This window comes from Watersipora subatra, chromosome 6 (genome assembly GCF_963576615.1).
Source record: "Watersipora subatra chromosome 6, tzWatSuba1.1, whole genome shotgun sequence".
Classification (NCBI taxonomy): Eukaryota; Metazoa; Bryozoa; class Gymnolaemata; order Cheilostomatida; family Watersiporidae; genus Watersipora; species Watersipora subatra.
The window spans coordinates 41,820,485-41,836,230 of NC_088713.1; the positions used below are offsets into that span (position 1 = coordinate 41,820,485).

The 15,746-nt window shown below is 36.1% G+C and overlaps 2 protein-coding genes across 2 annotated transcripts in view; one reads left to right on the forward strand and one right to left on the reverse strand.

Moving 5' to 3' along the window:
* Positions 1–1,525: 1,525 nt before the first annotated feature.
* LOC137398631 (microtubule nucleation factor SSNA1-like) lies at positions 1,526–12,005 on the reverse strand. The gene is made up of 3 exons (XM_068084808.1): positions 11,832–12,005; positions 5,393–5,592; positions 1,526–1,997 (listed from the first exon to the last, which is right to left on the reverse strand). Exons 1-3 carry the CDS (start codon positions 11,881–11,883, stop codon positions 1,926–1,928), a joined length of 324 nt encoding a protein of 107 aa, XP_067940909.1. The 5' UTR covers positions 11,884–12,005; the 3' UTR covers positions 1,526–1,925.
* A 236-nt stretch (positions 12,006–12,241) lies between these two features.
* LOC137398270 (serine/arginine repetitive matrix protein 2-like) overlaps positions 12,242–15,746 on the forward strand; it is a 97,792-nt gene continuing 94,287 nt past the window's right edge. The window contains exon 1 of the mRNA XM_068084378.1: positions 12,242–12,268. The gene's annotated coding sequence lies outside the window, so the exon portion shown is untranslated. The remainder of the gene's footprint in view (positions 12,269–15,746) is intronic.

Genomic DNA, 15,746 nt, shown 5'->3' on the forward strand with positions numbered 1-15,746 from the left:
TGTTTGTGTTAAGTGGAACATACCGCTTGTGAAATTGCTGGCCCACAAAAGAGCCCAGCGATATTACAGGATATCAATGGGAAGGGGGCGGTTTATACCAGAAATTGACTGAGAGAAGCAACTGCCGTAATGATGAATGAGAAAAAGGAGACTGCAGACGTACAGAAACTGTTCGTTATTTTATTTTAGGTTTAAATGTGCTGAGGTTGTGATATCTGAAGTTGGTACAGATTTTGTAATTGTTGAGCTTTTTCCCATTACATAAAACATTTCTTACAATTTTAATAAAACTTGGTTATATTCCACAGAAAATGTGCACCAATAAAATCACTAAAATTTGAACTAGCAGAACAGAAAGGAGATCGAACTAATTCTATCAACAAAAGATATTTAAGGAGGCGGATTTCCAGCACTCAGCAGAACATGCTTGCCCTGCTTATCGGTTTGTTAAAGGTGTTTTCCCTCCAAGGGAGACAACTATGAACCCCCGAGTCCTAAAGCTGGTAGAGCTCTGTGTATCAGATACCCTTCCAGGCGAGACTGGTGCGCCTGCAGCACGAAAAACTTGGCTCAAAGATTTGCAAGATAGAATTACAAATTCATTTCAGCGTTGTTTAATGTTGAAATTACATTTAAGGAACTTGTTGTGACTATCGGTTTTACGCATATATTGATATTGTAAATATAATGGATCGATCTATATCGCCACTCTGACCAGTGCTACCTCTAAATGTTTATGGACAATACAAGCTATTAGATGAATGTCCAGAGTTGTGCGGGTAATAAAAACAGCTTATAAACAGTGGCAGGTAATGTAGTTGCCATTAACTAATTTGAGTAAGCTAGTATATTGCTAAACTGATTAATATGAGTTGAGAGAACAAGCTTAGTGACACTGCATCTAATACAGCATTGTTAACAGTATTTCAATCGATGTATTGACCACCTGCCCAATGAATCCACTGTATGCTGTATAGCTTAATGGATTAGATTGTCGTTTTGTTAACTGGAGGTTGGAAGTTCTATTCCAGTGCATTGTGGAATTTATTTTTGGCTAGAATTTAATAGCTATAGCTGGACATATACACGACTTTGAGATTCACATATATGATTAAATACTTGACAACGTATTGGGCTCAATTGTTGGATACTACCCTGATAGTGTTGTTAACATCCAATAACATACAAAAATCCTCTCATGTGCAACAATCTTTGCTGTAATTGGAGAAATGAAGGGCCGTAGCCATTGGTAGATGTTAGAAAAAAGACTGCATTGTATGAGATTCGAACTCCGACACTCGGCTAGGCTGGAGCGGTACCATCTGCAAGACCCAAACACCTTGGTGTATTCTAGAATTATTGTACACATAGTTATTACACATGACGATCTCTCACAGCGCGAGAGAATTCCAGAGTACTAGCGCTCGTAAAAACATGCACAGCCTCTGATAAGCAGGCAGCATACTGGATCTTTGAGGGATTGCTCAGACAAGCTGTAACAGTTATCCAGTAATAAAGGAGGTGTCACACAGTCCCAAAGATACAATAGAACAAGGCACCTGTTTAGATACTATGGCAATCAGAAACCTTAGATCAGCTGATCAGCAGTATGATGCCAGAGGGTTGCAGAGTTTCTTTGTATTCGCTACTGAAAACTAAACAATTGTGATGAGAACAATACATAATAGCAACATAATATAAGCTTTTGAGTATAATAATACATTTATCATAAATAAAATTAAACTTTGAAAAGCCCAAAATAAGTACTAAACTCATGCCTTAAGCGAGTGTGCGATGATACGCTAGTCCGACACTCACAGCATACATGAATGTTATAGAACCTAACAACCCCCAACCCAACTTGGCTGGCACAGGTTCGTAAGAAGCACAGGCTAAAGGGAAGCTATCAGTCGACTTGTATGAATCTATTGATGCTGTTTCAGGGTAGTTGACTCCTTTTTGAGTACATTAAGAAGAGTCTGTGAGCTCTCAAGTATCTGAAATATATGGAGTAGTGAAAATAAAATAATTGGAGATGTCATTGGAAACATGACCTTTGCTTGTTCCGACTTATAAAGACTGGGCCAAGTTTGGACACTGAAAAAGTCCAGGCAGTGAAAGTTGAGTATTGTACAGTACATTAAACAGTCTATATTGTTTCACACATATACTCCTAGGTTCCAATATGGTATAGGAAATACATATACAGTACACATGAGAGAGTAACATATGGTCATACCTACAATAGGGTACAGAATACTATTAATAGCAGTCAAATAAAAACCGAAAATTACAGGAAGACGGGAATTTTACAAACACGCATCGTCTGTCATGAGAACCACCTATCGATCGCAGTTGTCATTTTTCAGAATGACACGGCTACATCGAACAATCGACCGAACCACAGACAATTGAAATTCCAAGCACCCAAAGTCAGAAGAAGCAGGGGCGACTGTATACGCACTGCATGTAAACTTGTACAAGAAATATATTATGGTAAATACTTCAGATAAATAAAAGCATTTTATAAAACTACTATCTTTGAATGCCTGGCGTTGCACGGGTAATAAAACAGTTACCTAATGATTTTGAGTAACTCACCTGGAAAGCTAGAAATTTTTACTAAAACAACACCTGCATTTTAGGCCAGCTTAACAATTGTTACACGTAACGTAACGTCAACAGTGCTAGTGATTAACCCCAAACAATCACTTTATGCATAAGTATCTTAACCAAAGTAATAACTATTACTATTATTACTATCACTAAGTAATGACTATTTGCCCAATGGATCCATTGTATTCCGTGTAGCTTAATGGTTAAGTTCGTCGCCTTTAGGTCTGGAGGTCTCGAGATCAACATTAGTGTTGTGTTGATTTTCAAAGATAGATTTTAATTGCAATAACTGGACACAGGGTTTAACAAAAAGCCAAACACTAAGAAATATAGATATAGATGTAGATGTATATACGGTATGTTGGACTCGATGTAAGACACAAATCTATAGGTTCTTAGAGTGAATCCACACTTTCGCTAAAGACAGCTGAATTAAGGTACAGCAGCAGTGATAGCTGCTTTGTATATCTGCTGCTGCTGACTTGTATATCTGCTGCTGCCGCCTTGTATATCTGCTGCTGACTTGTATATCTGCTGCTGCTTTGTATATCTGCTGCTTCTGCCTTGTATATCTGCTGCAGCTGACTTGTATATATGCTGCTGCCGCCTTGTATATCTGCTGCTGACTTGTATATCTGCTGCTGACTTGTATATCTGCTGCTGCCGCCTTGTATATCTGCTGCTGCCGCCTTGTATATCTGCTGCTTCTGCCTTGTATATCTGCTGCTGCCGCCTTGTATATCTGCTGCTGCCGCCTTGTATATCTGCTGCTGCCACCTTGTATATCTGCTGCTTCTGCCTTGTATGTCTGCTGCTGCCACCTTGTATACCTGCTGCTTCTGCTTTGTATATCTGCTGCTTCTGCCTTGTATATCTGCTGCTGCCGCCTTGTATATCTGCTGCTGCCGCCTTGTATATCTGCTGCTGCCTTGTATATCTGCTGCTGACTTGTATATCTGCTGTTGCCTTGTATATATGCTGCTGTATATATGCTGCTGTATATCTGCTGCTGCCTTGTATATCTGGTGCTGCCTTGTATATTTACTGCTGCTGCCTTGTATATCTGCTACTGTATGTCTTCTGCTGCCTTGTATATCTGCTGCTGCCTTGTGTATCTGCTGCTGCCACCTTGTATATCTGCTGCAGCTGCCTTGTATATCTGCTGCTGCCTTGTATAACTGCCGCTACCTTGTATACCCGGTGCTGCAGCCTTGTATATCTGGTGCTGTATAGGTGCTGCTGCGGCTTTGTGATAGTAGGTGTACAAGGCTGGTTCACAGCAACGGAGTTGTCCTCTTGACGATTATTAGTCAACTATGCACACTGTAGACCGATGGCATCGCCGAGGCATCCCGGATGTCAGAAAATATTCCAGCTGTCAAACTTTCCAGATAGTTTGCCGAGCATCCACAACAGCCTGTGCACCACTTTAGTGATGGTGATTGGATGACATAGATTGCTTGATCTATGTTTCCACTCATGATAACTGCTGCAGGACTAGAATTTTATGGTTTCAGCATCCACATTGTATAGTGAGAATATTATGCCGCGGACTATTTACTGATATTAACGCAGATGGGTTTGTGATAGTGTGAACAATATTATTACAGACGGTCACCAATGTTTAGTGAGATTAATGTCGACACACTGCGATATAATATGCACCAGCCTTTAGGTGAAGGTCACAGAGATAAGGGTTTAGTCAACTTTTTGTACATGAGCTTTAAAATAGCATAACTTTCTGACGGATTTGTTATATTTGTTAGTTTCAACAGCTTACAGCTAGACTCTCCACATTTATGCATTTCAGGTTTTCTTTCTATTGTAACACTTCCACTTTTTTCTTTTCTTTGCTATTATTATTAATTGGCTTCAGAGTCTATATCAATAATGAAGTCATAATTTTTTTTTAAAGTAAAAGATTTTTTGATGAATTCGTTAAACATTTTTAAAGTTCTCTGGTAATCACAAGCGAAAAATAAAGTGGAAGTAATACAATGAATGGAAAACCTAAAATACATAAATGTGGAGAATCTAGCAGCGAAAGCTAGCAATAAACTGCAATTCAGACTCATTTTGTTCGATTAATCGGAACCAGTTCCTCGCAAAAAGGCAATACTACTAATGTATATACTACACATAAATATCATAGACCTATTAACTATATACTATAACCTATACTAACCTATATAACCTAAACTATACTATAACCTATTAGCTACATTAAGTATAGTTAATTGGTCTATCTATATATATATTTCTCAAAGTATGTCGTATGTGTGTAGGTTTTCCGGCTATAGCTATTATTAGAACAGCTGAGCTGGACAACAATGCAGACTCAAAGTCATGGCTTACGGTCATTGGAAGCCTAATTTTATTAAATAGCTTAGTGGAATTTTCCATTGGCAGTATGCCAGGCTACTAGCTGGAAAGGTACAGTTGTTTGACAAAGTTTTAAAACCTTTACAGTTGATTTCATTTTTTTCTTAATTTATTTCAACTACACGACACACTTCTCTCATGATATGTAGTTTGAAAGTTAGAAAGGCAAATGTTGTTATTTGTTAAATACAAATCAATTTTCTGTCCAAAGTCTCTTCTATTACACGGGCAACGCCGGTTAGCACAGCTAATGATAAATATATATACGATGTAGCCAACATATGGGCGCATTACAGTCACATATGCAATATGTACTACCAATGCATATACTACAAATACCCAAATAATGCATAACCATATATTCAATATTAAGAAGGTACATTGTATGCCATACTTTCATATATGCAGCTTCTGTTTCAGCTATTGTCTTGTCAAATTCGTTTCGCTGTGCCATTTTCTTTGCTAAGCTTTCGTTGACCTTTGCCAGTCGTTCTGTAAGGATTCGAATGTCATTTTGTATGCGAGATTTTTCTTCTTCTTCAACTATCGTTTGCCGATGCAGCTCATCCCGCTTGGCACACAAGTCCTCGATGCCTGCAGAGAATGGAAAATACAACAAATAAGTAAACCTGCCATTGATGTTTCTATTTTCTTCTTTCACACTATTTTTGATGTAACTGATCTGTTGCATTTTTTTGCTGTGTTATTATCATTTTCTGCGATTTTTTGTATTGTATCGTAACCTTTAATGTTTTTGATGTCCTAAGAGCAAAGCATATAAAGTGTTTACTTTTTGTTTTCTTTTTTAATCCTCATAGATAAAAAATTTATTAAAGTTAAACACGATCTACATCTACCTGGTTTTATTTATAATATGCAGTATACAGTACAGTTTATGGTGTAAAATGTTAAAAAATAAATTACCGAAGTTGTTAAATCGACTTGGAACGGATTAAAACTTATACATATTAATTCTAATGAGAAAACCTGTTTCAGATCTCGAACAACTCGGTTTTCGACCAACCTTCTGGAACGGATTGTGTTCGAGAACCGAGGCTGCATTGTACTAAAATAAATCAATATATGGACCTCTGCTAATTTTAATTGTAGCTATAATGCATAGCTTTCTGGCTTTAAGACGTGATAAGAGAGCTTAAGTTTAAAGGTTTATGGGAAATTCTATCGGCCGAATTAAGGTGTAAACACACTAGGCGATTTTATCGCGAGCGTCATGAGGAGGGCGGAGATATCGCTAGCGTGTGCATAAACACACTTGAGCGATTCTCTAGCAAACGATATAATGGTCACGCCCACAAACTGCCAATAAAATTCCGTATCATCAGTTTCTTCGGAGTTGTTAATAAATTTAGGTCAATCAATATGGCGCCGTCTAGGCGACAACGTAAACAACTTACGCATTTGCTATTAAACCTATCTCACTTTCACGGATTGTACACTGCCTACACTACAAGGAGACATAAGAAAAAACGATTATTGCATTTTTAACTGTAACATTTTTTACTATTTTTATACATATTTTATTTTGTAGTGGTTTTTTATATTTAGGCCTAATGTATTAAATATTTACCGTTCTCAAGATGGTCAACCCGCGCAACGATTGACTCCAAATGTTGGTTTTCAACATGGATTTTTTGTAATTTTTGTTTGTTATGGTGCACAGGACTGGGAGTGCTATTATTAAATTTATGAACAATTCAGTGCTCGTTCTGAAGATGTTTCAATATTAACAAAATAGCAAATTGTCGCTGCTGTACGTTGGTGAACATCGATAAGAAATAATTACCCACCATAAAATGGCATTCTGGTAAAATCCAACCAATCGAAATGCATCTCGCTAGCGATAAAGTTGTGCAGAGAAAGTCTAACGTTATCGCTCTGGATGAGCACGCTGGGTGAATTCTAGCGCAGATTAGCGCCACGCAGCGCGATATCGCTCTAAATATCGCCTAGTGTGTTTATACCTTTACACATTTGCCGAAATAACAATTGTTAAAATTGCAAATTTTCATCTAAAAATGTTGTTTTTGCCGAAAATTTAGAATATTAGTCAAAAACTAAAACCATTCAGTCAAAAATAATAATATGGGACAAAAATACTATTAGTTATAATATTAATAGTAAGCTTTCACTTATTAAGTAAATTTATATTTAACTTAGTGTTAGTTTAGTTTTATAATTTTGTACTAGCTCTAACAGCTAAACATATGTTATGTTCGGATTACTTGACCGTAAGAAAACTTCACACACAATTTTTATGCGCACGCAACTTTTTTTTCATAGAATTTTGTGACATAATAAAATATACTTGCACAGCATATTGTGTGTTCCTTTGATTCAAGATCCAAGTTGCAATGAAAGCTAATTCGTTAATTGAAAGCTACGACAACTCTCCCAACATACAGATATTTATTTGTTTTTTTTATATATATGGGTCATGATCACAGAAACCATGGTTAAGTCAGGATTGTAAGATTTGGAGTTATCTACATTAGCAGAAAGAGAAAATTCTCACAATTATTTTGCAAATTTTTTTTGATTCTAGCTTATTTACAGCAGATTTTATGGTCAATAAACTGAATGCGCGTTTACCATTAGTGCGAAAACATAGTTTCGAGAAAACTGGTGTTAAAGTTTGAGAAACGAAAACTAATGCCCAATTTTGTTTACATTTCAAAACGTCATAGCAACCAATATCAAGAGGTTGTGATATTCATCTAGATTTCTGTGTTTCTATTCAAAAAATTATGCTGAATTCAAAAATCTAAACAGATTTTAGCTGGTTGTCACAGAAATAGCTGTATATTTATAAGAAAATGTATTACTTAATTTTGTAGATATTTAAAACGGCTTGGCAGTACCGTGATATCGGGCACAACCAAATCATCAGCAAAATCTTTAAAAAAGTAACAACAGTAACACATTGCACACTATCGGTCACTATATACTTTGATCTTAGAAATTCGAATAATTATTCTTATAATTAAATCTGATAATAATCCTATAAAACCGAATAATTATTCTTATGATTAAATAATGTAATAATCTTTTAAGAATTGTTAGGAAATTATCATCGTCATTCCCTTTACTTTTACTGCTTTGCACTTCAGTTGGAACACCAAAGTACTCATTACAAGTGCCCAAAATGTCAGAGTTATCTTTAAAATCGGCAAAAAAGAAACGATTATATTTATCGGACGCCATTTATCTGTACTTCCTGTTTAGCTTAGCAACAGTTTTAAGAGGGTTTTTCCGAGGGTTGAAGACTTCTATTGGCTAAACTGATTTCAGATTCAGAAAGATCACTCTTTGATTGGTCCAGATGCACGTGTTACAAAAATCGTTACCAATATTATAAATTCAGTGGGTGCAACTTCAAAGTCGGATAACTCAACTTCGTGATTTGCGACTTAACCATGGTTTCTGTGACCGTGACACATATATATATATAATGAAATCTTTTGAGATGGCACAATTTTGATGTTATAACTTGGTGTGCACTTTTGAAAAGTTGTAGCAAAGTGATAATGTAATAATCAAGTCCTTTGAAAAGTGTTCAACCTGAATTTGACTTGTAGCCTGCATAGACTTTCAACAATTATCATTTTGATTAAACGTCCACTTACTAACCAAAAGACAGAAAATTACTAAATATTTTTATTTTTCAGAAAGTCTTTCATAGGTTGAAAGAAACATCCTTGTATGAACTATCAAATATTTGCTGTTAAAATTTTTTTCAAATTGTTTTTGGGCTGAGCAGTTTGTTGCTGCAAGATCACTATTAGTGCTGGTGCATTGTTGTATGGAAATATCACCAAAACAATATACAAACAGGGAGTGAAGCCCGACTACAAGATACACACCCAATACGCACTAACAACACGATGCCAAAAACTTCTTAAGATCCAATAATTGAAGAAGCGACCACAAGCAAATTAGAAATTCAATGGTGGAAGGAATTCATCACAGAAAATGAGTCAATCACCTGGCCAAAAAACCACCCAATAGACATTGGAAACGAATCAGATGATAATACGTATAAAGATCTGCCATCCTCTGCCAGACACAACCTAGATACCAAGAGTAAGTACGAGCTCTACCCTAGACATTTTACATCACATACACTAACTGGAGACTTACGCAAAAAAGATATCTTCACGCGTCTGACATAAAGCATTGAACCTTAACGCTCAACCTACTCCCCACAGGCTAGCCTTTCCACATGCTATACTACTATCAAAGAGAACAGCTGCAATGACTCTTTCTTCCTTTTCCCAAGGACCTGCAAAGCTCTCTCTTTTTCTCAAGGGCCTGCTGAAACACTCTTTCCTCTGCCTGCTGAGGAACTTATCTGTCCTGCATGTGGAGTTTCCTTTCTCGCACCACCTGTTGAAGCTTTTTCACCCATAGACTCATAACTGTTGTTTGACTGTCAAGGCTCGAAGCCGTACGGCACTGAGCAAACGAGTATGAATGACCGTTCGAGTAAGGTTGTAACATTCATTGGCTAGTTCAACCTTTTGTCATTAATATTATTGTGTTTAGAATTTTGTTAGCTGTGTATTTTATAGTTTAGCCTAGGTTATGGAAGAAAAATTCTTTTTACTGGTAAATATCCGCCATGCTTATATTAGCTTAACGCCTTCACTAGTACCAGAACCAGTAATAATCAAATTAGTTCACACAAGCTAAGCAAAAGTGCACAAACTAAACAATGTCAAAATAGAAAAAGATGACAAAGCAAATTCAATGCTGATGTTGTGTTCTAAATTCTCTCAAAACACACGTGACAACATCTGCGCAAAAGGCTTTAATTTTATAGCCAAATAAATACAGTTTTGCAGACAGAGTAGAGAAACCATAGATATAGTAAACCCTAGATTGGCGAATAGCTATCATTACAATGGAGCAAAAGTGGGCCTATAAATGACTGTTGTTCTCACGACGTTAGGTCGCAGTGATGTGCATCACGGCAACAGAGCTTTCAGCTGAGCAATGAGTTTGGTAGTGAAACCATGCTTGTCCTACTAGTTTGTAAGTCATAAATGTTAAAATAAGACCAAATTCTTGGTGAAATGTCATCAGAGGAGACTACAAAACCTAGATATGTGAACCCACACTAAACATTTTAAATACTTGGTAAACCTAACCTTTGCATGTGTACTATACCATTGATTCACGTTGTGAGAAACTACTGAAAACAAACTAACTACCAACTCAACTGAACTTACTTGTCTTATCATGGTCTCATAACAATGAACATACATTCCTATGATTATTCTGAATTGAATGTGAAGAGAATGAATGCTTGGGAATATCAAAAGAGTGTCTAGACTGATTACAACAACACATATTACAAGCTTGTCTCTCAGCTGATAGGGTTGTAATCTAGCTTGGCATGATTGATCAAATGCCTTTTTTGTCTCATTCCAAGTAGGCCTAATGCAATGATATTGATTCTACTACATTTATTGCTAATGTTTAGGCTAAGAGAAATTCAAGCCCCAGCTGGTGCTGTGCCTAATGATGTTCAAGCAATCCTGAGAAATGCCAGGATCTGACGTTTCACCGCTTTCCAAATGAGAAACGATCTGTAACCCGTAATGCTTGAGTAAAAGTGGTGCGAAGACAGGATTGGACTCCAACATCAAGCTCTGTATTATGCAGCGGACATTTTGAGAAAGACTGCTACAAGGTTCTACCAGGTATTGGAAGAAAACCAAAGCTAAATTCTGACGCAATACCTACAATATTACCTACAGCTTATCCAACCTACCTTCAGCCAAAAGCTGTGAAAAGACGGACACCATCTATAAGAACAGAAAGCCTGCCAAAACGCGAAAGAACATCTTAGACAGCAGCCAGCACCATAATACCTGACCCTGAAAATACTACATTTGGTGATACTACTATCCATGATGATGAGCAACCTGCAGCTTCTGACAATTAGGACACACCTACAGCCTCAACAACAAGCTGCCAACGTGATGGTAGACCTAAACAGCCTGCTGTCACACGTATCTCAATATTAAAAAGAAGAATCAAAACTCTACAGCAGAGAGTTATTAGTTTCAATTTCTATTTGGTCACTCTTTGTATTATCAATGATATAGAAGCTTCTAAATCATTGGTATTATCCATTACCATGTGTCTAAGATTTTTGCCTTTCTCATCCAAAGTCAGTTCTATATATTATCAATAAAATATAGTCTCACATGCACAAACTATGGAAAAATGGAGCAGTTTTTTTAGTGTAAGTCAATAGGAGTTCATAGATCAGCTGATTCGCTTTACACATCACCATGACGTTGCATCATGCTAATTATAGGCCTCACTTGTTCTGATTATTCGCATATTTAGGGTTTACTATACCTATAAGAGAAACTGTCGAGAAACTTAAAATCATAACTAAAATGAGTTACTTGAGATCAGTGAGAATCACACGAATTACAAACAACAGCTTGCTCTTTTCCTTTTAAACTAAAGTTAGCGAGTCAATGTTTTTTGTCAAAAGATAATATTTGTTGAAAGCACCATAAAACTTACACTCAAAATTAAAAACTACATTACATATACCAAACTTAAGTGAAATGTGTATCTAAACATTCAATATAGCTATCTCCGAATTTTTAAATAACAATTCTCAAATCAGTACGACTTCCATATTTTTACACTGCAAAATATAATGAATATGGTCGAATTGGTGAAACTAAATTTCTTGTTGCACCATCACGCAAGTTCTTGGGGCACCATCACGCACAGCAATACTAGATAATAGGTTAAAACTGAACAACGGGTTTACTCTTTTAACTTACATTTTACAAGTTCGTTGTTGTAGCTTTGCAAAGCTGCGCCTTGTTGGGACATTGCAGGAAACAACAGCTGACGTTTTAAACCAATTAATGTTGCAGAACGACGTAAAAATTTCCGCGAATACGTCAACACAAATTCAAATCTAAATTCGAAGCGGTTGTTGTCAACCAAACACAATGTCGCCGAGGAAGAATATGAAATATTGGAGACGGTAAAACACATCACTTGACGTCGAAAGTTGTTTGGTAGAGTTACACATTGCTATTTTCTAACATGTTCTATTACATGACACTTCATTGGTTGAAAAACGGAAACAGATTGGGATCTTTGCGCTTGCTTCAAAAGCAGCATCCGCTTTGTCGCCATAGACGCCTTTCACGCACTGGGATTGTACGCGGGTTTATCATTTTATGTTTACTTGCGAATATTTTCTCTTAAGGTATTTAGCTATCATAAGTGTTATGCTTGGTTTACAGAAAGTTATTTAACATTTTGAAATAAAAGCTTGCATATTATTTGCGCCCATACAAACATACGTAACTTTTTATTTTGACTTCCTCCCGTCGATGGTGTCAACGCTAAATGTATTATATAAGTTACATTAGTCTTTAACATAATTCGAAAAAATGCAATAAGTGGACATGTAGCAAAAGTTTATGAAACTCACCTGCATGTAACAACTTAGCACTATCTACGTCGAAACCCATATCAACTTCTTACCATTTCATCGTAGCTTTTTAATTTCCAAATCGACTGTTACTCTTACTCTCTCCCTCTCTTCTTTTTTAACACGTACAAGAGTTTGCGGCAAGGGATACGCCTCAGTGTTTTAACTTCTTTGCCAGCGCTGTTTAAAGTTTGGTTGCTATATTGACAACTAGTTTGCTATATTGGCGACTAGTTCGCTATATGAAGTTTGGGTTTTAATTCACGTACAGTTTTTGATTAAAAAACTCTTACAAAAGGTTTAAGTTTTTGCATATACTGTAGATGGGACACCTCTGGTTGTAGCTCTGGCGTTTTGAGTGTCTTAAGTTTTACTGTTCATCAATTCTTCATATGAGCCGATACGAGATGAATGATTTTTCTCCTTTGTTATAAGACTATGCAGAACGTTGTGTCTAATGTTGTAGCGCCATGATGCTAGAGTTTCTAGTTTTTTCTTTCACTTACATTAAAAATGAATCGTACAGCTGTATTGTGAATATTCTTTGCACATTTTGTGTTTTCTTCGTGTATAAATAACTTTTGTTAGACTTAGGTTGTCGGTTATGGTGGTTAATGAATGTGGTTTGTTTTTTCTGGAGAAAAATATGGGTCACATGATCAGATTATGACTAGATGATTAGACCAAGCTGAAACGAAACTGTAAAGTAGCAAGCCTCTATATTTGATAAGGGCTTGCTTTCCAGTAGAACCCGAAGTGTTTGTCATAAACTAGTGCTAAGAGGCATTTTATATTGAGATTTGTATTGGCCTTTTCATTTCATAAGATAACATCACGTGTCTAAACACTAACCACATCAAGTTGAATACGTCATCAAAATAAGGGGTTCCAACCTACAGCCTGTTTTTTAACTGTTCGTTTTTGCGCTACTAAGAGCTTGTAATCACATTTCTACATATTTTGCCCCTACAACACATCAGAGTAAGACATGGTGAACCTTTTGATACCAAATAACTGTAATGTGATTTTTGTGGCCAGTCAACCTCTAAAGACAAACTAATATTGCAGCATTATAAGAAATACTAAAAACTTTGCCTAAATACTAAAATAGTAGCGTTCATATACACTTCAATTGATGATGTCTTCATTATCATCATATTATTATTCATTACTATTATATATATACAGTCAAACATGGATAACTCGAACTTCACGGGACCGAGCAAAAGTGTTCGAATTATCAGAGCATTCAAGTTATCAGAGCACTGTCACAAGTCCATGTATTTACTTATTTATTAGTAGATACATGTACATATGCAAACTATAATATAAATCAAAAGCACAAATGGCTTGTTTCAAATTAAATGCTTCTAATGTAAAGTTTAAAACGTTTTTATCAAAAAGTATAGAGATTTTTCTATCACTTGAGATTGGTTTGTTGTTTGAGGTGATGTTATTGCCAGGACGTTTTTTTAGATTGACATTGGCAAAACTTGATCGTTGTTGAAATGCTCAAAAGAAAAGACATCTTTTTCTTTTGAGCGTTTTACCCACGATCAATTTTGTCGATTTTTCTTGAAGTTTATGCAACTTCAAGAAAAAGTTACCAAAGAAAAATCCCTTACTTTACCTGGGATTCGTTAAGAGCAACACTCCGAGGCAGTTCAATTAAAAGTTTTACGAGGTTTAACGGTACATTGTATATCACTCACGCTTTTTGAATGGATACTTATTGAATGTACACACGTATTCTGTGTTTAGGTCAAACGATGAATAGTTTTTTTAGCTAAGACAACGTATACGTTTAATAAAAACAATTTTAAGACGTTTTAAACATTCAACATTCCGACGTTGATTGAACACGAAATCAACGTCGGAAAACTATTCGTCACGGGCTAGCCGGGTCACGCACTCAAGGATTTTCGCCACGCACATACAAAACAACATGCTGTTTTTGTTTTGTATGTGCGTGGCGAAAATCCTTGCGCCCGTGACCCGGCAAGCCCGTGCTATTAATCGTATAGCAGTATAAATCAAATTGGACCAAACCTTTAGAAAAGTCGTTGACAAAATTATTTTGCCGATGGTGGTAATAACAACGCTTATGAATTACGAAAAGATGAGGTTTACCTCTATGGCTTTGAATAAAGTGATTTTCTAAAGCGATAACAACCGTTTCGGTAGCCGTTGGGCATAAAAACAGTTCGAATTAACAGTGTTGAATTTGAGTTATCTATAGCAATTTATCATTACCTGGGAACGGACCAAAGAAACCGTTCGAATTAACCATGTTTTCGAGCTATCCGTGGCCGAGTTATCCATGTTTGACTGTATATATATTATGTACATAAGAAAAATGGCATGACTATCTAGCTTTTTTTGGTTTTATATTAATTGACTTTCCAGTTGTACTGTGTCCAATCTTTTTGGTCCAAAACCCGGTGTAAAGATCGTAGACTCGCTTACAATGTAAATAATTCATTCCGAGAATGTTTACATTTGGCAGGTTTCATATAATACGGGCGGTAACAAAATGTATGTAAACAGCATAATCTGTAACAAGATCTTCTCAACCTCATCTCTTTGACCTTTCAAAATGAAAAAAAAAACTTGACTTCCTAGTTTAATTTTACTGTACAGTAACTGTGGCTTTATTGATTTGTATTGACAACTTTTCCTTTGTTTTTTTTTTTCATTTACCCTTGTTTTGGGGGCACAGATTTCCAGTAATTTTACAGTAAGTTAAAGGGAACATAAACTTTCAATGTCAAATTGAATCGATTGTTCTTAATTTTTTCTACAGCAAAGTCTATGCTACGAAGAAAATATATTGTATACACCTAATATAACTTATAAAAAGTATATATAATAGATTCTACTATACGTCGTTTTCTTTTTCAAGTGTTATTCAAATTGAATTTGAGAACTTGCACCGACTTGCCGCTTTATGTTGTGTGGAATTTGTTACGCAATAAAAAGCGAAAACCTCACAGAAATTCTTCAGAAATGTTCAGAGAACAGAAATATTCAGTGGAGTTTATGTAAAAGGTTCACATTATAGGACCGTCCACTGTATCATGTAGCAAAACAGAAACATGACAAGTGTAGCAACTGATACAATATTGATGCTTTTATAAGAAAGATAAATATTTAACAATATCTCACCTCATTAAACTCCAGTTAGGTGATTGTCAGTGTTCAGACTGATTTGCACTGCTGGTTTGGCAGAGAGCGCAATTCAAGGTTGCAT

Coding starts and splice junctions, on each gene's coding strand:
- LOC137398631 (XM_068084808.1), bottom strand. CDS start 11,883: ATGTCCCAACAAGGCGCAGCTTTGCAAAGCTACAACAACGAACTTGTA. Junction 5,593..11,831: donor CAACAACGAACTTGTAAAAT/GTAAGTTAAAAG, acceptor CATTCTCTGCAG/GCATCGAGGACTTGTGTGCC. Junction 1,998..5,392: donor CAGAAGCTGCATATATGAAA/GTATGGCATACA, acceptor CATATATTTCAG/ATACTTGAGAGCTCACAGAC.